The 27,589-nt window shown below is 39.0% G+C and overlaps 1 protein-coding gene across 19 annotated transcripts in view; it reads left to right on the top strand.

Moving 5' to 3' along the window:
• USP54 (ubiquitin specific peptidase 54) overlaps window positions 1–27,589 on the top strand; it is a 139,965-nt gene that overhangs the window by 63,396 nt on the left and 48,980 nt on the right. For 18 of the 19 annotated variants that reach the window (XM_047759711.1, XM_047759714.1, XM_047759713.1 and 15 more), the window contains exons 2-3: window positions 6,145–6,985; window positions 13,782–13,874. In XM_047759711.1, the coding sequence (XP_047615667.1) occupies window positions 6,839–6,985; window positions 13,782–13,874 (240 nt within the window). In that variant the 5' untranslated portion in view covers window positions 6,145–6,838. The remainder of the gene's footprint in view (window positions 1–6,144; window positions 6,986–13,781; window positions 13,875–27,589) is intronic. The other variant, XM_047759704.1, reaches the window with a different exon arrangement.

Below are 27,589 nucleotides of genomic sequence, written 5' to 3'. Positions count from 1 at the left end.
CCTACGCCACAGCTACAGCAACACGGGATCTGAACTGCGTCTGCAACCTACACCACAGCTCACGGCAATGCCGGATCCTTAACCCACTGAGCAAGGCCAGGGATCGAACCCACAACTTCATGGTTCCTAGTCGGATTTGTTAACCATTCAGCCACAACGGGAACTCCCAAATATAGATTCTTAAGTAAATCATAAGTAAAAAGCTATAGAGTATAATAGAAACCAGAAATATGAGCAAATTTCCTGGTTAAACCGTTTGGATATCTCAGTGTAGTGCAGTTTGATTCCTAATGTTTGGGTTACTTTTGACTTCAGTCACTACTAATGGGTGGGGCTGCTGTTCCTTCATTAGAAACTGAGATACTCTTTTGTGCTTTTTCCATGTGAATCATTTTATTATTATTATTATTATTATTATTATTATTATTTTGCTTTTTGGCCATGCCTATGGCATGTGGAAGTTCCTGGGCCAGGGAATGAACTCGTGTGCCTGCAGGACAATGCAGATCTTTAACCTGCTGTGCCATAAGAGAACTACCACTGTGTGAGTCATTGATCAGTTGAACATGGTCATTCTTTGTAGACCTTCTAAAATGTTACTCTATCCCTTATAATAGACTCATTTGTTTGCCTTTTTTCAGTTAAACTTTGTATTTTTAAAATAAATAAAAATGCTTGTAAAATTCAAATGTTTCTCCAAGTACACAGCTAAATCAGGCTGACATGCGCCTTGTTCTATGTGAGACCTATTGTAGTTTTTAAGCAGTTAGTAGATTTATTCCTGTTGGCTTGGAATTTTCTAGTATCTTGAGGTTCCCAAACCAAAATTTACTTTTCTGTTTTTAGGCACAGTGAACTCATTATTCATTCTCTATTTTGAAAACTTGCTTTCACATATCTATCATGCCAAATCATATTCACTGTTTGAAATTGTTATTGTGGCACTGTTTTATAGACCCAGAAAACAAAGTTTAGGACACCTAGTCATTTGGGAATACATAAAGTAAAAATATGGAAATTGAACCCATGCCTTCCAACTCCAAATCTAGTCCCAGTCCTCTGAATAATATTACAATTACTCTACATCACTTACTCCTTGCAACAGCTTGATGTTTTACTGTATTTTGAGCTCTCCTTTTCATAAAAATAGTTCACACTTTATTCTCTTTTACTTTGTCCTCATGATTATACATTTTTGTATTTTTTTTTCTTTTTTTTAAAGTTTGGAATTGCCTGTATCATCTGGCATGGTTATTATCTACCAGCTTAATGATTTTAGTCATGATTTTGCATTGAATTACTAGTATTACATATAGTATAAGGTAATTCTTAGGTAATTTTAAGTTCTTTTATTATTTGCAGATATCAATTCCTTTTCAACTTAAAAATAATTTAAAACTTACAAGTTACAAAAAATGTAACAAAGTAGAGGGAAATTGTAAAGGTAATTTTTTTTTTTCTTTTTCTCTTTTTAGGGCTGCACCCGCAGCATATGGAGGTTCCCAGGCTAGGGGTCGAACCAGAGCTCTGGCCACTGGCCTACACCACAGCTGTAGCAACGCCAGATTCAAGCCACATCTGTGACCTACACCACAGCTCATGGCAATGCCGGATCCTTAACCCACAGAGTGAGGCCAGGGATCGAATTCAAAACCTCATGGTTCCTAGTTGGATTCGTTTCCACTGTGCCAAGACAGGAACTCCTAAAGGGAATTTTTTTTGATTAACATGTGTCTTGGGATGTTCCACCTTGGGTTTATTTTATATGGTACTCATTGTGCTTCCTGGATTTGAGTGAGTAGTTCCTTTTTCCATGTTAGGGAAGTTTTCAGCTATTATCTCTTTGAATATTTTTTTCTTTCCCTTTCTCTCTCTCTTCTTCTGGCATCCCTATAATTTGGATGTTGGTGAGTTTAATGTCCCAGAGTTCTCTTAGACTGTTTTCATTTCTTTTCAATCTTTTTTTCTCTTTTCTGTTTTGCATCAGTAATTTTCAGTAGTCTGTCTTTTTCTTCGCTTATTTGTTCTTCTGCCTCCTGTATTCTGCTGTTGGCTGCTTCTAATGAATTTTTTTATTTCATTTATTGTGTTTTGCATCTCTGCTTGCTTAAGTTTTACATCTTTTATTTCTTTGCTTAGGGTTTGCTGTAAATTATCAGTCTTTGCCTCCAGTTTATTTCCAATGTCTTGCATCATCTTCACCATCATTAGTCTAAAGTCTTTCTCCTGGAGGCTGATAATCTCCAGATCACTTAGCTGTTTTTCTGGGTTTTTTTTCTTGTTCCCTTAGCTGAGTTATAGTTCTCTGCCTTTTCATTTTTATAGGTTAAAGGTGGTGTCCTTTTTGCAGACAGTAGAGTTATAGCCTCTCTCACTTCTTATGTCCGCCCCCTTGTGGCCAAAGTTGGTATGGGCGGCTTGCTGCAGGCTTCCTGAAGGGAGGGACTGATGCCTGCCTACCGGTCAGTGGGGCTGATTCCTATCTCTCTGGTGGATGGGCTTTGTCTCTGGGTGAGATTAGAGGTAGCTATGTGCCTGGGGGCTCTTTAGGCAGCCTGCTTACTGATGGGTGGGGCTGTTTACTGATGGGCGGGGCTGTGATCCCACCTGGATTGTTCTTTGGCCTGGGGCTTCTCAGCACTGATGGATGGGGCCAGATTTCCCCAAAATAGACACCTCTAGAGGAACACATGCTAATGAATGTTCCTGAGACATTTGCCTCCAATGTCCTTCCCCCACAATAAGCCATAGTCACCCCCTGTTTTTCCAGGACATCTCCAAGAATTGCAGTCAGGTCCAACCCAGATTGCTCTGGAGCCTCTGCTTTGCCCTGGGACCCACTGCACATGAAAGCCTGTGTGCACCTTTCAAGAATCCAGTCTCCGTTTCCCCCAGTCCTGTAGAACTCCCAGGCACAAGCCCCACTGGGCTTGGGGGCACAAGCCCCACAGATGCTCTGGGGGCTCTTTCTCCCAATCCCAGATCTCCAGGCATAGGGACCTGGCATGGGGCTCAGAACTCTTATTCCTTTGGGTGACTCTCAGTGATACAGTTAGTTTCCAGTGTATGAGCTTCCTACCTGGCGGGTATGGGGTTGTTTATGTTGTGTAATCACCCCTCCTACCATCTTGATGTGGCCTCCTCTTTGTCTTCTGAAGTAAGATATCTTTTGGAAAGGTTCCAGTCCATTTGGTTGACTGTTGTTCAGCATTTGGTTGTAATTCTGTTGTTTTAATGAGAGAAGGTCAGCTCCAGCCCTTCTATTCTGCCATCTTAATCCTGTCTCCTATAAAGGGAAAATTTTTTTGTGTGTTCTGAAGTTTGACAGTTTTACGAATTGACTTTTATGTAAAGAGTGCTATTGTTATAAAGTTGTGGAAATTATTTCCATAAAAAAATGAAATGTGGAGTTCCTATCGTGGTGCAGTGGTTAACGAATCTGACTAGGAACCATGAGGTTGCGAGTTCGGTCCCTGCCCTTGCTCAGTGGGTTAACGATCCAGCGTTGCCGTGAGCTGAGCTGTGGTGTAGGTTGCAGACGCGGCTCGGATCCTGCGTTGCTGTGGCTCTGGCGTAGGCCGTAGACCCCTAGCCTGGGAACCTCCATATGCCGCGGGAGTGGCCCAAGAAATGGTAAAAAGACAAAAAAAAAAAAAAAGAACTGTAACAAAGCATTTCAGTATACCTTTAAACCAGATTTATGTTAACAGTTTGCTCTATGTACTTTACTATTTTTCTCTCTTTCTCCACATACACACACACACACACACACACAAAACTTTTTTTTTCCCTGAACCACTTCAGAGTAAGTTTCAGATATGCACTTTTAACCCTAAGATTTTAGTATTGCCTAGGAAATTCTTTTTCTTTTTAAACATAGGTCGTTAGAGCCATATGGGTAGAACTCTTAATTTACTTTCTCATGTATCTTTAGTAGATGGATTATATTGTTTGGTGCTAGACCTGCAATTCAAGTGAAATATTTTGTCATCAGTATTTCTTTGGACTATTTGTTACTGCCACTTTTGGCTTTGTTCTTTTTGGCTCTTACCTCTGGTTTCTGACACACCTAGCTCAAGTGTGAGAGCTTTTTGCCTTACCCTACATAATGTTGCCATTCAGAGAATCTTTTTTTTCTACCACTGCCTTTTTTCCTTTGCTCCCTGAATTCTGGGGTGTGTATCATAGGGCAGGCTGAGTTTCAGTGAGCTCTTAATGCAGATACTGGAAACCCCACCTGCCTGCCAAGTCTTTTTGGCTTTGAGCAAAGTGGAGGCTTGGTGCTTGTCATTCCTTTGCAGCAGTTGAGCTGAAGGAATGCTGCATATCTTGTTGGAAGTTGCTAAGTGGCCTTGAATGAGGTGTGTTTTAGGGTGTGTGCAGAGAGTTGAGGGTCTCTCCACAGTCTGTATGGAAGACATGGTATTCTTCCTTGTACTATATACTAATCATCAGGCAGTATTTATAGAGTGCCTCCTTATGACTAGACTAGCACTGTGACAGGAGCTTTTGGAATAGTATAATAAAATACCTAAGTCATAGTAAGTAGTCCAAAAATTCTAGCTCTACCACTTACCAGCTTTGATTTGGGCAAAGTTAATGTCTTTAAACCTCCCGTTAACTCTTAAGTGGATCTGTTAATATTTACATGATAGGGCTGTTGTGAAGATTAAATAAAGAATGTAAGTATTGTATTTAGCACATGTCTAACTAATTAGTATTTCATTTCATACAATTATAGTCAGGACATATGACTGACACCATATAAAATGGAGAGTAATCAAAACAACTAGAATAATAAGACACTATAATGTATAATCAAATACTTTAATAGTGACTTGTACATTATAAATAGTCTGGGAATTTTGAGATGGGAAAGAACAGTCTTGTGCAACCATTTAATGTTGCTGTGCCTTAGTTTTTCTACTGCATACACTGTGGACAATGCTATGTGATCTAAAAATAATTAAGATGTTATAGCATTTTTGCTTTTTTTTTTAAAATGGCCACCCCCACGGGATATGAAAGTTCCTAGGCCAGGGATCAAATCCGAGCTGTGTAGCTATGACCTATGCCACAGCTGCAGCAGTGCAGGATCCTTAACCCACTGCCCTGGGCTGGGGATTGAACCCACACCTCTGGAGTGACCTGAGCCACTCCAGTAGGCTTCTTAACCCACTACACCACAGCAGGATCTCCACATTTTTTATTTTTTAGGTTTTCTATATGATGGTGAGAAGGAAGGAGAAGCTTGGGAAACTTGTTAGAAACCAAATTTAATATTCAACATTCTTAATTTTTTCCTTGTGTGGAAATGGCAGCCTTATAGGAAAACTTAAAGCTGGATATTGAAAGCATTTCCTTGCAAAGAACTTTTTCCTTATTGCCTCACTTGCATTTTAATTAGTTGAAAACTAATGTTGGTCAATGGATAGCCTCTGATTGTGAGTGCCCTGGATATAATCTGAAGATTAAGTGATTTGTAACCCAAATTATCTCTCTGATCCTCTGGCAAAAAAATGTAACATACAAACAAACAGGGCAGAAGAAGATTTAGTTCTTTAGGACTGGATGTTAAGGACATATGGTTCACCCACCATGAATGTTTATCTGAGATGGGACATCTTTGCTCAGAACAGAGTCTCAACAGATGATTTGCCCCACCCACCTTTAAATAGACTTTATAGCCATGATCATGTAAAACACCTTTACAAATTTCTTTAATCACCATATTCAGAAGAAACTTTTTTACTTTGTTATGTAAAAACTTTGGTTTTTTACTTTGGTTTTTTTCTTGGTAATTTTTTTGTTAGCTTGATTTTAGAAAATTTGTATTTGATTTTTACTTTTGTCTAGATCAGCTTCTCCTAGAAAATTTCAGAGAAGTCTCCTATGAAAGCAAAGCTGCTCACATCTTTCCCCACTTCTTTGGATTGAGTGTTTCTCCTTTTTGTTGTTGTTAGGTTTTTTGTTTTTTGGGCTTTTTTTTTTTTTTTTTTTGGTGGGAGGGGGCATTGTTTGCCAAGGTTTCAAGTTTATAGTGAGAAGTGAGGCAACGTTGATCTTGGCAGAACAGCACAAAGCTAGTAGGGTCATTAAGTGACGCAAGCTTTTGATTTTTTTTTTTTTTTCTTTCTGTTAAAGCTCTCTGGCACAGCTGGGTAGTCTAGTCACAGAGGAAAAGAGAAGAGACTTTCTGAAGTTCTGGATGGAATAATAGAAGATGTTCGGGTGTATATTTAAAAACAGCAGCAGAGCAACAACAACAGGAACTCCGTATATTTTTCACAAGCTTCTTTGCTTTGTGGAATCTATGTCAGTTACTTTGAACGTGGATTTTTATTTCAGAGGATGATGGGACAAGGCAATAGAAGGAAGGAAGGTTGTGGTGGATTCTTGCTTTCTGTCTGCCTCTCCTTTGAGTTGGAAAAATCTTCAGTCTACAAGAAGCATTATAAACAAGCCTAAAGGACATATCCTGCCCTGATCCTGCATTCTATTGGAGTTGAAGATTACAGCCACTTCACAAGAATTTTATGAAGGCAGTTCAAGAAAAATAGAAGGAAGCAGCAACACTTAAAGATTTCTCTTGTACCATGTTAAATTTTGGGCATTGCTTGAATCAAGCAGAGGACAGCTCTGTCATGTGGATCTAAGGATACCTGAGTTCCTTGACCTACATGTATGATATTTTTGAAAGGTTGTAAATTTAAAGTCTTTCAACATAAATTTGTTCAATTCTGGATTCTCTTTATATTAAAGACTTCAGCAGACAAGAAACGCCCTCCCTAAAAGATACAAAACCTTCTCTGTGTTTTCAGGTTAAATGTGAACAATAATGTCTTGGAAGAGAAATTATTTTTCAGGGAGCCGTGGCAGTGTCCAAGGGATGTTTGCTCCTCGAAGCTCAACCTCCATAGCCCCCAGCAAAGGCCTCAGCAATGAGCCAGGACAAAATAGCTGCTTTCTCAACAGTGCCTTGCAGGTAAGGGTAATTTCTTTTTGGTGAACTTTGATTTTCAATTGCTGAAGCTATATTTATTACTCTTTTAAATATAATGCTTGATAGTCTCTGTTTGAAGTCAGCAGCCTAAGATCATTTTTTTATAAGTTCACCTGTGTGATTGTGGGCTGGCACTTTCTCTCTTTTAGTTTCAGTTACTTCTTTTGTAAAGAGGAGATATTAGATACTAGAAATAATAACTGTTATAACTACTACTCATCTGCCTAAAAGGGAGGTATGTGGACAAGATGATCTTATTATTTGTTTATTGACTTTTTTCCTGAACAGTCTCTGTTTCTTTTTTTTATCTATTTGAGACCAAGGTGTCTCATCACTCTAGTTGCTTTCCTCTAGTGTAGAAAAAAAAAATTCTTTCCAAAGTCAAAGATTGTCAGGAATGTTATTCTTGTCTCATAATTATTCAGGCTGTCGGCACACATACTGATTGGGGTCCAGTCTATGGTCTTCATCTCTTTCCTCTGAACTCTCCCATAGTGGCTGATGCTTGGTGTCTGGTCAGAAATGCTTACCCAGAGTTAGTAGAAGATAAATTCTCTTTCGGTGATTATCTCCTCTAGATTTTCCCTTTTGGTCTTGCTTGCCACCTTAGTGGTTTCAGAATCCCAAAGCTTCCTGTCTGTCTGCCTGACCTGCCCATTCAGGGCCCCCCTTGGCCTAACTTTCAAGTAATTACTTTCTCCTTTTTTCTACTCTTCAGAGTAAAAGTAAATGAAATTTGCCACCCAAAATAATTATGCTTCGGTAAAATATTAGCTTTACACCTCAAATGTATGGGAAAATAAATTGTTATGAGAGAAAAAAAAAGGCAGGACAATGTATTTAGTATAGAAAACACTGGATTTAGGAATTAGGAGAACTGGGTTCTAGTTTCAAACTTTCTATAGACCACCCTTGTAATAATGTTTTAGTTTTCTCATTTGTAATACAAGAATCTTGTCAAGCTTACTTACTTACTTATTTTGGATTATGAATCTTCAATGCACATATCAACCGAATTCAGTAATAATAGCATTTGCCATTCTAATTCATCCCTCTTCCCCTTTTTTGCTGAATTATTTTATGCTATGCATCATGTGATCTTTAACTACTTCATTGTATATCTCTACTACAGAAGGACTGAAAAGAACTTCATAATCTCAATAACTTTATGACACTTTAAAAAATTATCTAAAATTACTAAAATTATTAACTAATACCACAGTCATGTTCAGCTTTCCTAGTAGGGTAAAAATGTGTATTGTAAAAATTTTAGGTAAATTTGATATACAACATTATATAGGTTTTGGGTGTACAACAGAGTGATTCACAATTTTTAAAGTTGTACTTGATTTATAGTTACTATAAAATATTGGCTATATTTCATGTGTTGTATAATATATCCTTGTAGCTTATTTATTTTATTTTATTTTTACCTTTTTTGTCCTTTTTAGGGCCACACTAACGGCATATGGAGATTCCCAGGCTAGGGGTCGAATTGGAGCTGTTGCTGTCGGCCTACACCACAGACACAGCAATGCCAGATCCGAGCCACGTCTGCATCCTACACCACAGCTCACGGCAACTCCGGATCCTTAACCCACTGAGCAAGGCCAGGGATCGAACCTGAAACCTCATGGTTCCTAGTCGGATTCATTTCTGCTGTGCTATGATGGGAACTCCAGCTTACTTATTTTATACATAATAGCTTATACCTCTTAATCCCCTAACCTTGTCTTGCCTACCTCTTTCCCTCTCCCCACTGTTAACCACTAGTTTGTTCTCTGTCTGTATCTGTGGGTCTCTTTTTTGTTATATTCACTAGTCTATTTTATTTTTTAGATTCCACATATCAGTAATATCATACAGTATTTATCTTTCTTTATCTGACTTATTTTACTTAGCATACTACCCTTCAAATCCATTCTTGTTGTTTAAATGGCACAATTTCATTGTCAAGCTTATTAATGTGATTGAAGATTCATACTCTCTGTTTTCAAATTTTTATTTGAAAATATTAAAAAATTCTTTGCTGTCCTAGCCTATAGACAGAGTTTAAAGACAAAGTTTAAAGACAATGGTACTTAAACTCTTTCTAGCCTATAGAAAGAGTTTAAGTACCTTCCCTAATTACTACCACAAATTGGTGGAGTTGGCTAGGTTTTTTTTTTGCTTTTTAGGGCTGAACCCTAGGCATATGGAGGCTCCCAGGCTAGGGGTCTAATCGGAGCTACAGCTGTCGGCCACAGCCACAGCAACACCAGATCTGAGCCACCTTTGTGACCTACACCACAGCTCACAGCAATGCTGGATCTTTAACCCACTGAGTGAGGCCAGAGATTTAACCTGCAACCTCATAGTTCCTAGTCAGATTCATTTCTGCTGCCCCACAATGGGAATGCCTAAACTTTTTTTTTTCCAGGTGATGCATATTAGCAATTTGAGTTACTTTGCATTAGTAATACTTTCGTAATTTGAAAAGTAGGCAAAAAGAGTGTTGATGTAGATATGTTTGTGTTTACCTCCTTCATGGCTATAGTCCTTTTTTTTTTGTTTTTATTTTTTGGCTGCACATGCGGCATGCAGAAATTCCTTGGCCACGGATTGAACCCAAGCCACAGAGGTGACCATGAGCCACAGCAGTGACAATGCTGGATCCTTAATCACTAGGGCACCAGTGAACCATTTTTATAATTCTGTTAGTTTTATATGATATTTTTTTTTGTCAATTGAAACAATAATATTTATGACTTTATGTTCTAATTGCCAGTGACATTTAAAACATATAATGTACATACACACACACACACACACTCCTCTACCTATACTTGAAGACTGAGTCATTGATAGCTTTGGGGTGCCTATAATAATCATGTTACAAGTTGAAAATTATTGTTTTTATGAGCTAATATTTAACTTTTCATATGAAAGCTATGTTCACCACAGATATGTTGAACCCATTATGTTTGTTATAAAAAGATGTTACTTATTTGGGAGTGTAGCATGTTTCAGAGAACTTTTGGAAATAAGTATCTATGGACACTTAAGTAAGAAGAAGCTCCAGAAGTGTGCTATGATCTGGGGCTGCAAAAGTGTAGTGCTTTTTTTCTTTTTCTTTTTTTTCTCTTTTTTTTTATTACTCAAATTAATTTATCACATCTGTAGTTATGTAATGATCATAACCATCCAGTTTCACAGGATTTCTATCCCATAACCCGAGCACATCCCCCTACCCCACAAACTGTCTCCTCTGGAGACCATAAGTTTTTCAATGTCTGTGAGTCAGCATCTGTTCTGCAAAGAAGTTCAGTCTGTCCTTTTTTCAAATTTCACATGTCAGTGAAAGCATTTGATTTTGGTGTCTCATTGTATGGCTGACTTAGCATGATAATTTCTCAGTCCATTCACGTTACTAAAAACGCTGGTATTTCATTCATTTTTATGGCTGAGTAATATTCCATTGTATATATGTACCATATCTTCTTGATCCACTCCTCTGTCGATGGACAGTTAGGTTGTTTCCATGTATTGGCTATTGCAAATAGTGCTGCAATGAACATTGGAGTACATGTGTCTTTGCAAGTTGTGGTTTTCTCTGGATAGATGCCCAGGAGTGGAATTGCTGGATCGAATGGTAGTTCTATGTTTAGTTTTCTGAGGAATCTCCATACTGTTTTCCACAGTGGTTGCACCAATTTTCAATCCCACCAACAGTGTACTAGGGTTCCTTTTTCTCCACACCCTCTTCAGCACTTACTGTTTGTAGACTTTTGGATGATGACCATTCTGGCTGGTGTAAGGTGGTACCTCATTGTTGTTTTGATTTGCATTTCTCTGATAATGAGTGATGTTAAACATCTTTTCATGTCTTTTTTGGCCATCTGCATGTTTTCTTTGGAGAACTGTCTGTTTAGATCTTCTGCCCATTTTTTGATTTTTTTTTTTGTTTTTTTGGTATTGAGCTGCAGAAGGTGTTTATAAATTTTGGAGATGAATCCCTTGTCAGTTGATTCATTTGTAAAGATTTTCTCCCATTCTGTGGGTTGTCTTTTCGTTTTGTTTAGGGTGTAGTGCTTTTTCATATATCATGCCATTTAAATGTTTTCTTGGTAAAGGGGGCTTCCTAAGGTGTTTATGCTTATATATATTACACTGTATCTTTTTATTTTTTAAATTTTTTTGTCTTTTTTTTCTAAGGCCACACTTGTAGCATATGGAGGTTCCCAGGCTAGGGTCGAATCACAGCTATAGCTGCTGGCCTGCACCACAGCCACAGCAATGCCAGATCTGAGCCATGTCTGTGACTTATACCACAGCTCACGGCAACGCCAAATCGTTAATCTACTGAGCGGGGCCAAGATTTCAATCCTCCATCCTCATAGATATTAGTCAGATTCTTTTTCTGCTGAGCCACAACAACAGGAACTCCTCTTTTTTTTTTTTGTCTTTTTGCCTTTTCTTGGGCCGCTCCTGCGGCATATGGAATTTCCCAGGCTAGGAGTTGAATCGGAGCTGTAGCCGCCAGCCCACACCAGAGCCACAGCAACGCGGGATCCGAGCCACGTCTGCAACCTACACCACAGCTCACGGCAACGCCGGATCGTTAACCCACTGAGCAAGGCCAGGGATCGAACCCGCAACCTCATGGTTCCTAGTCGGATTCGTTAACCACTGCGCCATGACGGGAACTCCAGGAACTCCTCTTTTTAAACTAAGTCCAAAGTTTATTCAGATTTCCTGAGGTTTTTTATTTTTTGTCTTTTTAGGGCTGCACCCGTCGAATTGGATGTTCCCAGACTAGGGGTTGAATTGGAGCTACAGCTGCTGGCCTACACCACAGCCACAGCAACGTGGGCTCCATGTCGCATCTTCGACCAACACCACAACTCATGGCAACGTCAGATCCTTAACCCACTGAGCGAGGCCAGCGATCAAACCTGCTCCCTCATGGATACTAGTTGGTTTGTTAACCACTGAGCCACGACGGGAACTCCACATTTCCTGAGTTTTTTATGTAGTATCTTTTTGTATTCCAGAATCCCATCCAGGAAACCACATTTAAATTTACTTGTTGGAGTTCCTGTCATGGTGCAGCAGAAATGAATCTGACTGGGAACCATGAGGTTGCAGGTACCATCCCTGACCTTGCTCAGTGGGTTAAGGATCTGGTATTGTCCTGAGCTGTGGTGTAGGTCGAAGATGCAGCTTGGTTCTGATGTTGCTGTGGCTGTGGCATAGGCCGGCAGCTGTAGCTCCAATTCAACCCCTAGTCTGGGAACCTCCATATGTGGTGTGTTCAGCCCTAAAAAGGAAAAATAAATAAATAAATTTACTTCTCATGTTTCTTTAGGCTCCTCTTGACTGTGATAGTTTCTTAAAATTTCCTTGTTTTGGGTAATTGTAACAGTTTTGAAGAATACTAATCAAGTATTTTGTAGGATCCCACTATTGGAATTTGTCTAATGTTCTTCTCATGATTAGATTTGTTATGGGTTTTTGAGAGGAAGACCATAAAAGTAAAGTGCTTTCTCATCACATCATATCAAGGTTACATATTATGAATAAATTCATCACTGTTGATATCACTCCATTGTTTTTTTATTCACTTAATGAGGTCACACCTTTCTCAGAAATGTCCAAAAATTGAGAAGTCTAATGAAGACAAAATTCCACTTTATATTTCAAGGTTCTAAATAACTTTTAAAATATTTTTGCTTTTCCCATGTGGACCATTAAAATAAATTCTTATTCTGCAGCATTTTTTTTTTTTTTTTTTTAGGGCCACACCTGTGACATACGGAGGTTCCCAGGCTAGGGGTCTAATTGGAGCTGTTGCTGCCGGCCTACGCCACGGCCACAGCAATGCCAGATCCGAGCCGTGTCTGCGACCTACACCACAGCTCACGGCAAAACCAGATCCTTAACTCACTGAGCAAGGCCAGGGATCAAACCCTCAACCTCATGGTTCCTAGTTGGATTTGTTTCCACTGCGCCATGACTGGAGCACCTATTCTGCAGTTTTTAACCCATAAACTTCCTCTTTATGGTCACATTTTAGTATGTCATACCGTATTTTCTCTGAGTGACCTACTTTGTGCTCAAATTAGTATCTTTTCCAGAATATGGTCATCTGTTGCTCTTGTTAGATACGTCTCTTCTTTTGACTTTTTTTTTTGGTCTTTTTTTCAGGGCCACACCTGTGGCAAATGGAAGTTCCCAAGCTAGGGGTCAAATCAGAGCTGTAGCTGCCGGCCTATGCCATAGCCACAGCCACACCAGACTCGAGCCATGTCTGCGACCTACACCACAGCTCACGAGCAACCCTGGATCCTTAAGCCACTGAGCAATGCTAGGGATCGAAACCCGCATCCTCATAGATACTTGTTGGGTTTGTTACTGCTAAGCCATGATGGGAACTCCCTGACATTTTAAAAAATACACTAGAATTAGCTTTTCTTTTGGAGTCATGATATCTTCTGAAATCATTACCTATGTTTGCTTGACCTCTTAAATTTAAAATTAAATGTGGGTAGGTTCGATCCCTGGCCCTGCTCCGTGGGTTAAGGATCTGGCATTGCCATGGGCTGTGGTGTAGGTCGCAGACTTGGCTCAGATCCTGTGTGGCTGTGGCTGTGGTGCAGGCCAGCAGCTGCAGCTCCAGTTGGACCCCTAGCTTGGGAACCTCCATATGCTGTGGGTATGACTCTAAAAAAGAGGCAATAAATAAATCTTAAAAATGGTTTTTTTTGGTAGAATAATGAAGTATTTTCCCATTTTTTAGGTTTTATGGCACTTGGACATCTTCCGACGTAGCTTTAGGCAGCTTACAACTCACAAATGCATGGGAGATTCCTGCATCTTTTGTGCTCTCAAGGTAAGTACTTCAGATTTTTTTCTTCTCACTAACAGTCGGTGGCCAAATGATCAATATTAAGGTGGTTTAGTTATTTAGAGTGATGCTAAAGAATTTGTGACTAAATTATCTGCCTGTGGTTTAGTCCAAAGGATAAATATGCTTAGTTTTACTTGCTTCAAAGAATCCTATTTGGTTTGGGTAGTCTGTTTTTCTGAACCTTTTGCCCGTATAATTCTGTTCAGTTTGACAGGATGCTATTCAAATGTGCCTAGACTTTGAGTATTTATCTGCAAAACTAATACTGAATTTTCACTTTGAAAGAATAAACAACCATTTTTCATGGAATTAACAAATTTTGTATTAAAGCTAAATTTAGCAGCAAATTCTCCCTTTCTTTCTTTTATTAAAGTATAGTTGATTTATAGTGTTGTGCCAATTCTGCTGTACAGCAGAGTGATCCAGTCATATGCGTGGTACATTCGCTTTCTTTTTTTTAATATTTATTTTTATGTAATAATTTTTATTTTTTTCCATTACAGCTGGTTTACAGTGTTCTGTCAATTTTCTGCTATACAGCATGGTGACTCAGTTACACATACATTCTTTTTTCTCACATTATCATGCTCCATCATAAGTGACTAGACATAGTTCCCAGTGCTACACAGCAGGATCTCATTTCTAATCCATTCCAAGGGCAATAGTCTGCATCTATTAACCCCAAGCACCCCATCCATCCCACTCCCTCCCCCTCCCCCTTGGCAACCACAGGTCTATTCTCCAAGTCCATGGTTTTCTTTTCTGTGGCAAGTTTTGTTTGTGCCGTATATTAGATTACAGGTAAAAGTGATATCATATGGTATTTGTCTTTCTCTTTCTGACTTACTTCACTCAGTATGAGAGTCTCTAGATCCATCCATGTTATTGCAAATGGCATTATTTTGCTCTTTTTTGTGGCTGAGTAGTATTCCATTGTGTATATATACCACATCTTCCTAATCCAATCATCTGTCGATGGACATTTGGGTTGTTTCCATGTCTTGGCTATTGTGAATAGTGCTGCAGTGAACATGCGGGTGCATGTGTCTTTTTCAAGGAAAGTTTTGTTTGGATATATGCCCAAGAGTGGGATTGCTGGGTCTTATGGTTGTTCTATGTATAGTTTTCTAAGGTACCTCCATACTGTTCTTCATAGTGGCTGTACCAGCTTACATTCCCACCAACAGTGCAGGAGGGTTCCCTTTTCTCCACCCCTCCAGCATTTGTTATTTGTGGAGTTATGAATGATGGCCATTCTGACAGGTGTGAGGTGGTTTCTTGTGGTAGTTTTGATTTGCATTTCTCTAATAATCAGGGATGTTGAACATTTTTTCATGTGCTTGTTGGCCATCTGTGTATCTTCCTTGGAGAAATGTCTATTCAGGTCTTTTGCCCATTTTTCATTTGGGTTGCTGGCTTTTTTACTTTTGAGTTGTATATGTTGTTTGTATATTTTAGAGATGAGGCCCTTGTCAGTTGCTTCGTTTAAAACTGTTTTCCCCCATTCTGTAAGTTGTCTTTTTGTTTTCTTTTTGGTTTCCTTTGCTGTGCAAAACCTTATCAGTTTGATTAGGTCCCATTGTTTTTTTTTTTTTTATTTTTTGTTTTTACCATTAGTTTATTTTACTCTTATTTCTGTTGCTTTGGGAGAGTGACCTGAGAAAACATTTGTAAGGTTGCTATCAGTGAATTCTTTGCCTATGTTCTCTTCCAGGAGTTTGATGGTGTCTTGTCTTATATTTAAGTCTTTCAGCCATTTTGAGTTTGTTTTTGTGCATGGTATGAGGGTGTGTTCTAGTTTCATTGATTTGCATGCTGCTGTCCAGTTTTCCCAGCAATACTTGCTGAAGAGACTGTCTTTTTCCCATTTTATGTTCTTGCCTCCTTTGTCAAAGATTAATTGACCATAGGTGTCTAGGTTTATTTCTGGGTTCTCTGTTCTGTTCCATTGGTCTGTATGTCTATTTTGGTACATTCCCTTTCTTATATTATCTTCCATCATGGTCTATCCCAAGAGATTGGATATAGTTATCTGGGCTATACAGTAGGACCTCACTGCTTATCCATTCTAAATGTAATAGTTTACATCTACTAATTCCAGACTCCCAGTCCATCCCATTCCCTTCCCCCCACCCCTTGGCAACCAACAAGTCTGTTCTCTTTGTCAGTCTGTTACTGTTTTGTAGATAGGTTCATTTGTACCGTATTTTAGATTCCACAAATAAGTGACATCAAATAGTATTTGTTTTTCTCTTTCTGACTTCCTGCACTTATTATAATAATCTTTAGGTGCAACAAACTCTGTTAAGAAAATCCAGGAGTTCCCTGGTGGCTCAATGGTTTAGAGATCTGGTGGTGTAACTGCTGTGGCACGGGTTTGATCCCTGGCCCCAGAACTTCTTCATGGTACAGGTGGAGGTGCCGCCAAAAAGAAAGAAAGAAAGAAAGAAAGAAAGAACGAAAAAAAGAAAGTGAAGCCAGTACTAAAATTTTCTATTTCCTAATGTTTCCCATTGTTATATTTAATAGACCTTTTTTTTTTTTTGCTTTTTTTGCTTTTCAGGGCCTCACCCTTGGCATTTGGAAGTTCCCAGGCTAGGTGTCAAATCGGAGCTACAGCTCTTGGCAACTGGAGATCTGAGTTGCATCTGTGACCTACACTGCAGCTCACAGTAATGCTGGATCCTTCGATTAAACCTAAGTCCTCATGGATACTAGCTGGGTTTGTTACTGTTAAGCCACAACAGGAACTCCAATAGATTCTTTTTTTTTTTTTTTCCTTTTTAGGGCGGCATTTGGAAGTTCCCAGGCTAGGGGTCGAGTCAGAGCCACAGCTGCCGCCCTCACCACAGCCATAGCAATGTGGGATCCAAGCTGCATCTGTAACCTACACCACAGCTCATGGCAATGTGGGATTCCCAACCCACTGACCGAAGTCAGGGATTGAACCTGCATCCTCATGGATACTGGTCGGATTCATTTCTAGTGCACCACAATGGGAAGTCCCAATAGTAGATTTTTTTTTGTTTTTTTCTTTTTAAGGCTGCACCTATGGCATATGGAGGTTCCTAGGCTAGGGGTTAAATTGGAGCTACAGCTGCCAGCCTACACCACAGCTCATGGCTGGCAATGCCGGATTCTTAACTCCCTGAACGAGGCCGGGGATTGAACCCTCAACCTCATGGTTACTAGTCAGATTCATTTCCCTGGTGCCACAACAGGAACTCCGGTAGTATATTCTTTGTATCAGTTCTCTACCCCATTCTTTGACTCTTTTTTTTTTTTTTTTTTTTGCTTTTTAAGGTATACCAGAGGTATATGGAGGTTCCCAGGCTAGAGGTCAAATCAGAGCTACAGCTGCTGGCCTACACCACAGCCATAGCAATGTGGGATCCCCCACCCACTGATCAAGGCCAGGGACTGAACTCGCATCCTCATGGATACTAGATGGATTCGTTTCCACTGCACCACAATGGGACCTCCCCCATTATGACATTAACTTTTTCATTTCTGAATAAAATGAAACAGGATTTATTTAGAGACAAATGAAATGGCCTTATGTAAGAGAGTTTTGACTCAGATATTTTAGGTAAGCTGCTAAAGAGAAAAACTAGGATGTATAAAGGGTCCATTCTCCATTGCTTTTCCAACATGTAGCTTCTCTGTGTTTTCTTGGTCCAGATATGCAATGTATTATTTGTGGTTGCATGAGTATGCTTGAGTTTTCAGTAAGTTTCTAGTCTTATGATGTCTGAACTCTTAGTTTGTCAAAGGGACACATTGTTAAATTTTTGGTTTTTATAGTTGAGGGTAGAAATTGTGATTGAAAACTCCAGGAGAATTTCCCAGTTTAATTTGTAACAACTGACTCAAAACAGTGTTTTGAACAATGTCCCCCCCCCCCCTTTTCTTTGCTTTTTAGGGCTGTACCCATGGCATATGGAAGTTCCCAGGCTAAGGGTCGAATCAGAGCTACAGCTGCTGGCCACAGCCACAGCAACACAGGATCCAAGCCGCATCTCTGACCTACACCACAGCTCATGGCAACACCGGATCCTTAACCCACTGAACGAGGCCAGACATTGAACCCACAACCTCATGGTTCCCAGTCAGATTGGTTTTCACCACGCCATGACGGGAACTTCCTGAGCAATGTCCCTTTTAAGTTTTAGTCCATGATAGACAGATATCTTTGGGAAGATATAACTGAGTTTTCTGATCTTTGGCCACTAGGGTCACAAATGTCTTTTTTTCCCACCATTTGTTTGGAAGCATTATTACTTTTAGCAAAATATAGAATATAAATTATTGGTTAATTGTAGAATTTAAATAGGAAATTTTAATAAAAACTAGATTTTTTTCAGGTTGTAACATTTCTGATTATGCCCATTCAGGGAGAATTCCATCCAAAAGAGAATTTGGCTTGATTTTCTGAAAGGTACATTAAGTATCTAATTTTAGATAAAGAAGAAACGTAGTGATTCTTTGGTTAGCAAGTCCAAGGGAAGTCTGGTTCATGGCATTAAAACCCTAAAAACAAGACAAGTTACTTGGCTAGAGAGAAGCGAAACCTGGAGAAATCCCTGGCAGAAGAACCTTCTGAAACTGGAAACTCCCATATGTACCAGGAAGGGATGACGGAACTTACATGAACCCCTTCCATGTCTTTGGTTAGTCAGGACTTAGTCATCTTCTTCACTGACTTAGATGGAACTCTTGAAAAGTGGCTGTCACAATCTTATGTTTGTTTCATTTTTCACAGGAACAAATTTGTTACTTTAAAATAAATCAATGTAATTATAAAATACAGAAAGATAAAGATAACCGGCCATCAGACCTTATGGGACACCTTCTGAGACAATCAAGTATAGAAAGGAAGTTGTTTTTCAAGCTAAAGGGGCTGAGGATATATCCTGGGACTCTTTCAGAGAAGCTCATGATAGATAGTAAGTGGACTTAAGGAATTAATGGCTGTGTTTTGGGTCTTTATAACTCTGAGGATTTATGTTTCTCAGCACATCACTGCCTGATCTATCTATTAGATTTCTTTTTCTTCACTGACTCTTTTGCTATATTGGAAGTATATTAAAAACTTAAATTTTTTTCCCTCCCATAGTGCTTTTTAATCCCTTAATGCTAAATATATGCTAAAAATTAGACTCTAGTTTGCACATACTTGGTTGTAGAAGGCATTTTTTGCATTTTAAAAATTATGCATGTAATTTGAAAGTTACAGTTTTAGACTTTCCAATAAATATGCTTAGAGAATTGGTTATCTGTATAGAAAAAAATAAGTTAGATCCCTATTTCATATTATACCTAAAGCATGAATTTCAGATGAATTAAGGACTAAAATGTGAAAGATAGGAATTCTCTTTTGGTACAGCGAGTTAAGGATCTGGCATTGTCATTGCAGCAGCTGGGGTTGCTGCTGTGGTGCAATCCTTAGACCAGGAACTTTCCAATACTGTGCCCCCCCCCCCGCCAAAAAAAGTGAAAGACAATGTTTTTTTAAGTTTTAGGAGAAAATGTGGGAGAATATCATGACTCCTCTATCATGAAAAATACAAAGTTAAAAAATTTGATGCATTCTACTATAGAAAATTCAATAACTTCTGTTCATCAGATGATTCCATGAATATAGTAAAAGACACAAAGCTACAAACCAAGAGAAAGTATCTGCAATATATAACCAACAAAGATTGCCATCCGGTACAGAACTCCAGGAAAGAACTCCCATGAAGAATAAGTAAAAGGTAAAATGAGTCAACAGGAAAATGGGTAAAAGACAAACAGGAGTTTTTGAGAATGGGAAACCCAATTGACTTTTAAGCATTTGAAAAAGGCTTTCCCTCTTTAGTAATCTAAGAAATGTAAATTAGGACTTCCAGTGTGGCTTACAACATAACTACTCAGCCGGCGTTGCTTCTACAGTGGCTGTGGCTTGACCCCTAGCTCAGGGACTTCCATATGCCACAGGTGCGGCCACTTGTTTAAAAGAAAGAAAAAGAAATGTAAATTAATCATAACCTTCATATTGTAGAAATTGGAAGATTGGATAAAGTTGTTACCTAAAAGGTGGAATAATGACAATTTACATACATTGTTGGGTATAAATTAAGTTGATACTGCTATTTAGGAAACCAGTTTGTCTACATTTGTCAAGTAAAATTGAAGTAGCAGGTACCCTACTACTCACTAATTTACTTTTGAGTATTTGCTGTAGAAAACTTCCTTGTATGTACATACCAGAAGATATGTTTAAGAATGTTTAAGATAGTATTTTCGTGATTACAGTTGACCTATGCCAACTATAGGAGAATGACTTGACAGATGGTTTATATCCTCAGAGTAAAATGCTATATAGTAGTGAAAATAAATAGCCTGCAGCTACGTATATCAACTCGAATTAATCCCAAAAGCATTACACACATTCCTCGACTTATGATGGTTTGACTTAAAATTTTTTGACTTTGTGATGGTGTGAAAACAATATGCATTCAGTAGGAACCTTACTTTGAATTGTGTTTTTTTGTTGTTGTTGTCTTTTAGTCTTTTTAGGACTGTACCCTCGGCATATGAAGGTTCCCAGGCTAGGGGTCGAATCAGAGCTGTAGCCGCCAGCCTTTGTCACAGTCACAGCAACGCCAGATCTAAGCTGTACCTGTGACCTACACCACAGCTCACGGCAATGCTGGATCCTTAACCCACTGTGCAAGGCCAGGGACTGAACCTGCATCCTCATGGATGCCAGTTGGGTTTGTTAACTGCTGAGCCACGACGGAAACTCCCTTATGTTGAATTTGAATTTTGATCTTTTTCCAGGCTGGTGGTATGTGTTATGATACTTTCTTATGATGCAGATCAGTCAGCCACACAATCACAAGGGTAAACAACTGATACACTTATAACCATTCTGCACCCATACAACCATTCTGTTTTTCACCTTCAGTATATACTCAATAAATTACATCAGATATTCAACACACTTTATAATGATGTAGGCTTTGTATTAGATGGTTTTGCCCAGCTCTAGTCTAATGTAAATGCTCTGAGCATGTTTCATGTACCCTAGGCTTGTCTATGATGTTTGGTAAGTAAGTTAGGGTGTATTTTGAACTTACAGTGGGTTTATTGGAATGTAACCCCATTGTAAGTCAAGGAAGATCTGTACATTCAATGAAAAAAGCAAGTTATAAGTGACTGCTAAACTACGATTCCATTCACATACAAATCAAAAATAGGCAGAGCTAAACAACATCTTATTCAGGAATGCATACACGTGACAAAACTGCAGAGAAAAAAGTAATGATTTTTACAAAATTCAGGATAGTGGTTACCTCTGGAAGAGGGAAGGGAGAGGATGTAATCAATTGGGGAGTCTCAAACTCAATTTTCCCATTTCTTAAATTGTGTGGTAGGCACATGGGCATTTATTTATTATTCTCTGGCTGTGTATACACATCATGTTTGTTCTTTATTTGAATGATTGTTTTTATTATAAATATAGAAAAGCACTGTAGTCATTTTGGAAAGCATACTGAAGTGTAAAGAGGAAGACTGAAAATAGCCTGAATTCTACTACAGGGATTATCGTTTCTCTTTTACCTCCTCTCAAGTCTATGATATTTCTAGTAATAAATCTTTCTGCCCAACATTTTAGTAAAAAGAGTATTTTCCCCCTCCAGATCCTTAAATTGCCTTTCCATCTCTAGTATCTTCCTATTTCGTTTGTTCTAACCTAAGACTACCCTGGAGTGCTATTTTGAAGTTACTCTCTTCTTAAAGCCTTGAAGTGATTCCCAATAGTGTTTCTTAAATCACTTTTAAAAAGCAGGATTATAGACATTTAAAAAACTAATTTCATACTTTCTTTCCCCTTCCTCTCTTCCCTAAGCACTCTCCCTGTCAGCTATGATGGCGGATGGTACACTTAACCATGCCTACCTCGTAGACATTGCATTGTATAGTTGTTCTACTTTGCCTGGATCCCTTGGTACCCAAAACAAGAACATAACAATAAAACAATAACACATCCCTTTTAAACCAAATCACATCTACCTTTCAGAAATTATATTAGAAATTTATCTTCTTGAAGTTTTCAAAATGCTGTCTCTATCTAGATCCATGATTGACCTAACAGTGTTTAGCATGGCAGAATAGGTTTTTGGGAAGGTGGCCCAGCTTTTCTTCTCTCTTGGTGCCTGGGCCATAGTATAAGCACAGCTTTTCTGGGTTCATATTGTTTTTTAATAGTTTTTGGGTTTTGGTTATGGAGTTTTGAATATTGCCTTCTTCTTCTCTTTTTTCTTTTGTTTTTTATGTTCTCTTGTCCTATTTAATAGAAAATTTCATGTTATGTCTTTTGGTCTCCTACTTTGGTCTACTAATCTAGTCATTCATGCCTCATTTAGTAAGGGGAGGGAGAGATGTGGGGCAGGGCAGGGAGAATAGTTGATGGTGGGAATGATCTGCTGCAGGAAGAATGAAAACCTGGAATTCTTTCAACAGAGCAGTTATCTGGTGTCCTGTGGTTAAGTTACATGTTAACTTTGTGGTGTCCCAGTGTGGGTATAATTCTGTATTATTTTTCCTCTGTGGGTGTAATTTTATATATTTGTTCCTAGTTTTTCTCTGCCTCCTATTTAAAAATTAGAGAAGTATGGAGTTCCCGTCATGGCGCAGTGGTTAACGAATCCGACTAGGAACCATGAGGTTGCGGGTTCGGTCCCTGCCCTTGCTCAGTGGGTTAACGAGCTGTGGTGTAGGTTGCAGACGCGGCTCGGATCCTGCGTTGCTGTGGCTCTGGCGTAGGCCAGAGACTACGGCTCCGATTCGACCCCTAGCCTGGGAACCTCCATATGCCACGGGAGCGGCCCAAGAAATAGCAAAAAGACAAAAAAAAAAAATTAGAGAAGTATTGGTGAGGCTAAAAATAATTTCCTTTTGCTATACTCATGACCAGTTTGCATTCTTTAATGCTAAGTTTGATATGTAAAATTCTTATTTCTTAGAATTTTTTAAGTGATTTTTAAATTTTTTCCATTATAGTTGGTTTACAGTATTATTTCCTAGATTTTTTTTAAAAACAAGAGACTCCATGAGTTCCCTTCGTGGCTCAGTGGTTAACAAACCTGACTAGGATTCATGAGGATGTGGGTTCAATCCCTGGTCTTGCTCAGTGGGTTAAGGTTCCAGCATTGCCTTGAGCTGCGGTGTAGGTCTCAGAGATGGCTCGGATCCCAAGTTGCTGTGGCTGTGGCATAGCCCGGCAACTATAGCTTTCATTTGACCCCTAGCCTGGGAACTTCCATATATCATGGGTGTGGCCCTCAAAAACAAAATAAATAAATAAGTAAAAATAAAAAAATAAAAAACAAGAGATTCCAAACTTCCTGAATTTGAAGTATTCTCTATAAAACTTACCAATTCTTTATTTTTTATTTATTTATTTTTTTAATTTTTTTTTGTCTTTTTGTCTTTTTGTTGTTGTTGTTGTTGTTGTTGTTGTTGTTGTTGTTGCTATTTCTTGGGCCGCTCCCGCAGCATATGGAGGTTCCCAGGCTAGGGGTTGAATCGGAGCTGTAGCCACCGGCCTACGCCAGAGCCACAGCAACTCGGGATCCGAGCCGCGTCTGCAACCTACACCACAGCTCACGGCCACGCCAGATTGTTAACCCACTGAGCAAGGGCAGGGACCGAACTCGCAACCTCATGGTTCCTAGTCGGATTCGTTAACCACTGCGCCACGACAGGAACTCACAATTCTTTAAAGTTAAAATTCTTTATGTTATAGGATAATTGTTTATATCTATAACCCACTGTTAAGGGCAAAAAACCCACAAACATGCTCTAGATGAATCAGAAGCTAGCCAGCTTTCCTTTAATATGTTGTTTGGATGAGGGATCTGCCTTTCATACCTAGATGAAAGATGTATATCCCTGCTCTTTGTCCAGTTGTGTACTTTACCTTGCACCTTACAATGCACTTACTATTGGCCTTATGTGAACACATTTTTAATTATGTCTTTGTTTAATATTTTTGCTTTTTTCTTCTGATTTATGAATGTGTGTCAATAGTCCTATGCCTTGTGGTCTTCATCAGGTACCGTAGTACATGTTACCATCCAGCCCTGTTTGGTGGTTTGTATGCATTGTTTGTAATAATGCATTTCTTTTGGTCCAGTAAAATGTACTGGTGTGTTGTTTTCTTTTTCTTTTCCTGTGTTACTTGCCACTAAGTCCCTAAAGTAATTTCAGCCTCAAAATCTTTTAAAGAAATTAAAAAAAAAATCTTTTTTGGGGCTGCACCCATGGTATATGGAAGTTCCTAAGGAAGGCTAGGGGTCTAATTGGAGCTATAGCTACCAGCCTTCACCATAGCCACAGCAACACAGGATCCAAGCCATGTCTGTGACCTACACCACAGCTCACGACAACACCAGATCCTTAACCTGCTGAGTGAGGCCAGGGATAGAACCCTCATCCTCATGGATACTAGTTGGGTTCATTAACCACGGAGCCATGACAGGAACTCCTCAGACTCAAAATCTTGAATGCAGGAGTTTCCATAGTGGCACAACAGAAACGAATCCAACTAGGAGCCATGAGATTCTGGGTTCACTCCCTGGCCTTGCTCAGTGGGTTAAGGAGCCCACTTTGGCATGAGCTGTGGAGTAGGTGGCAGACGTGGCTCAGATCCAGTGTGGCTGTGGCTGTGGCTGTGGCTGTGCCCAGCAGCTGTAGCTCTGATTCAGCCCCTAGCCTGGGAACCTCCATGTGCTGCTGGTGTGGCACTAAAAAGGCAAAAAACAAAACAAAACAAACAAACAAACAAACAAAATTCTTGCATTCAAATTGATAATGAAGAATTTATATTAGTTTGCCTTTCTGGTCCCTTTGAACCACAGTGCCTTTCAAGTCTGACTTAGCAAATAGAGGAGGTTTTTGTGCTCATTATAATGTCTCGTCTACATCAAATTTATTCCCATCTAGTGTTATTAAAAGATTTTTCCTGACCTAAGTTGTTGTCATGCCTATAGCCCAGAGCTCTTATTTATTATTCATATTGAATCTGCTCTTACACCCCAGCCCCCAGGGTATGACTTAACTTTGGTGTTGGTTTATTTATTTATCTCTGTCCAGAGGAGGAAATCCGTCCTCTGTACTTAGTATGCCACAAAGATTTTGTTCTCCTTCCAGGGATTGTACTACAGGCTTTGCAGTGCCAGGATGTAGGGGACAGAGTGTTTTTTGTTATAGGCAAAGAAGAATGCTGCATTGATTGATTAAATCCAACAAATTTTCTCAATTAGTAATTTTTTTTTAAGAGTGTTAGTGTAAGGCATAAAAGCTGGGGAACGGTGGTGGTGGTGAAGGTTGGTAGGGAGGAAATAGGTTTTTGTATATAGGGTGTCCTGGAATGTAAATCTGTATCTGTAGAGCAGCAATAAGACTCTTTCAAAGAGGCAGGAAAGTCTCTTCTCCTGATAGCTCACTTGTTAATTGGAAGAAATTTGAAAGTTCAGGAAAAAAAAAAATCTCTCAATATTTTTTGATTATGTACTGTATAGTTGTTCCTCTGCTAGGGGGTTGAAGCATAAATATAGTGTGTAAAGTGGTATAAGAAATTACATTCCATTCATTCTTTTGGGTAGATATTAGGAATGGAAGGTTCTTCATGTCCCCTATCAGAGATGAGTAAACCCATTATCCTGGACTGGCTGTTTAATCCAGGGAATTAGATTTCTAGCATGTTCTCCGGAAATGTTATTTTTGCTTTTTAGGGCTGTACCCAAGGCATATGGAAGTTCCCATGCCAGGGGTCGAATCGGAGCTGTAGCTGCTGGCCTATGCCACAACAGTGTCACATCTGAGCTGCATCTGCAACCTACACCACAGCTCACGACAACACCGGATCTTTAACCCACTGAGCGAGACCAGGGATCAAACCTGCAACCTCATGGTTCCTAGTCAGATTGGTTTCCACTGAGCCACAACAGGAACCTCCTCCCCGGAAACTTTAACTAGTAATAAACAGCTCTCACATAAGGAGGGTATGTCCTCATGTCTAATGCGCATATCATCTGCTTGAGTTGAACTCCCTTGTTTTGCTTATCTATTGGATGTGAACATATTTGTATGGTCATTTGAACAACCTTTCTTAGTCTTAAAATCCCATCATCCATACCTGAATATTCTCAACTAATTTAACCATTGACAAAACTTGGATAGTATAAATTCAAGATTTTATCCTTTTTAATTCTGGAGTTCAGTATTTTACATGATATTTAAATCGAGGGGTATGACTACAAGGAAAAATATAGTAGATTATCATGATTCTTTCCTTTCCAGAGTTTATGACAGAACCTAAAACTTATACAATTTCAAAATCTTTGTGCATGTCCAGAAGGGTCCCCCTTTTCCTTTCCCTTATGGGGTAAGTGGTTATGGCATTGATTCTCAGAATTCGATTGGAATACTGTTGGTAATCTGTAAGGTTCTATATTTTTGATCTTGTAGGAATTAGCAAATTGACTGTTATCTTTTATAAATCTCAACAATAGTTTGTGATTTCCTGCTAAAAGCAATGTTATTCTCTGGTGAATTTGTCCTGTCTCTACCTCTGTGTCTATCTGTCCAGTGTCTTGAGGTCTTGGTGTTTCTTTGTCTCTGTCTTTGAGTGTGTGTGGGTTATCTGTTTTGCATAGGTAGTAGGAATGAGTGTGAAAGGTAGTTTATGATGATCTTTAACTTCATCACTGAAAGTCCAAGGTATTTGTTATGAATTGAATGCAAATAAAGCCCTAACTCATGGGGATATATTGTGTTGATAACTGAATTTCATTTAAAGGGACTGCTGCAGAATATGTGGGTAATTTTCTAATTAGGAAGTCTAGAAGGTAGCTATTTTAAGACATAAGGTTAAAAAATTACAAGAGAGAAGCTAGCCATCTATTCTCTGTTTTCCCCAAAGGTGGACCAAAATGGAGATTCTCTTAATCTATTTGGTGATACTGAGGGATTATTAATTACCTTTTTCTGAATGTGGTAATGATATTATAGTTATCTTTTAAATAAAAAGAGTTCTTATTTTTTTAGAGGCATATCCTGAAATATTCATGGATGAATTTATAGATGACATTTCTGGCATTTGCTTCAGAATGATCTGGGAGTAGGGCAGGTGGTATATATGAAATGGGATTGGCCACAGGCTAATAATCATTGAGGATGGATGATAGGTACATGGAGTTTATTGTATTCTTTACCTTTGCATGTTTGAATGCTTCTTCAATAAAATGTTAAAAATCCAAAGTTACTGTTTTGGTTGCCAAAACAGTTATTTCCTTTCTTGAAAGAGAATGTTCCACATTCTTTTGAACACACAAAACTCTTATCCAGTAGTCAGTGGCCCACAAGGACTAGTTCCTTTGTCTTCCTTTCAAAGGGTTGGTTTACAAACAGCCTTTAATTGGCCACATTTAGGTTTATGATATATTTAGGTCTGTGCTTTTCAGTAGGTGTGGAAAAAAGATGTAATTTTGAGAACCAAAATGACGAGACATGTGGGAGCCCAGATTAAGAAGAGGAAACTTCGAGTTCCCATTGTGGCTCAGCAGTAATGAACCCGACTAGTATCCATGAGGATGAGGGTTCGATCCCTGGCCTCACTCAGTGGTTTAAGTATCCGGCATTGT

The sequence above is a fragment of the Phacochoerus africanus genome, chromosome 15 (assembly GCF_016906955.1).
Source record: "Phacochoerus africanus isolate WHEZ1 chromosome 15, ROS_Pafr_v1, whole genome shotgun sequence".
NCBI lineage: Eukaryota > Metazoa > Chordata > Mammalia > Artiodactyla > Suidae > Phacochoerus > Phacochoerus africanus.
The sequence above is the reverse complement of the archived record's forward strand: the minus strand, read 5'-3'. Positions and strand labels throughout refer to the sequence as shown.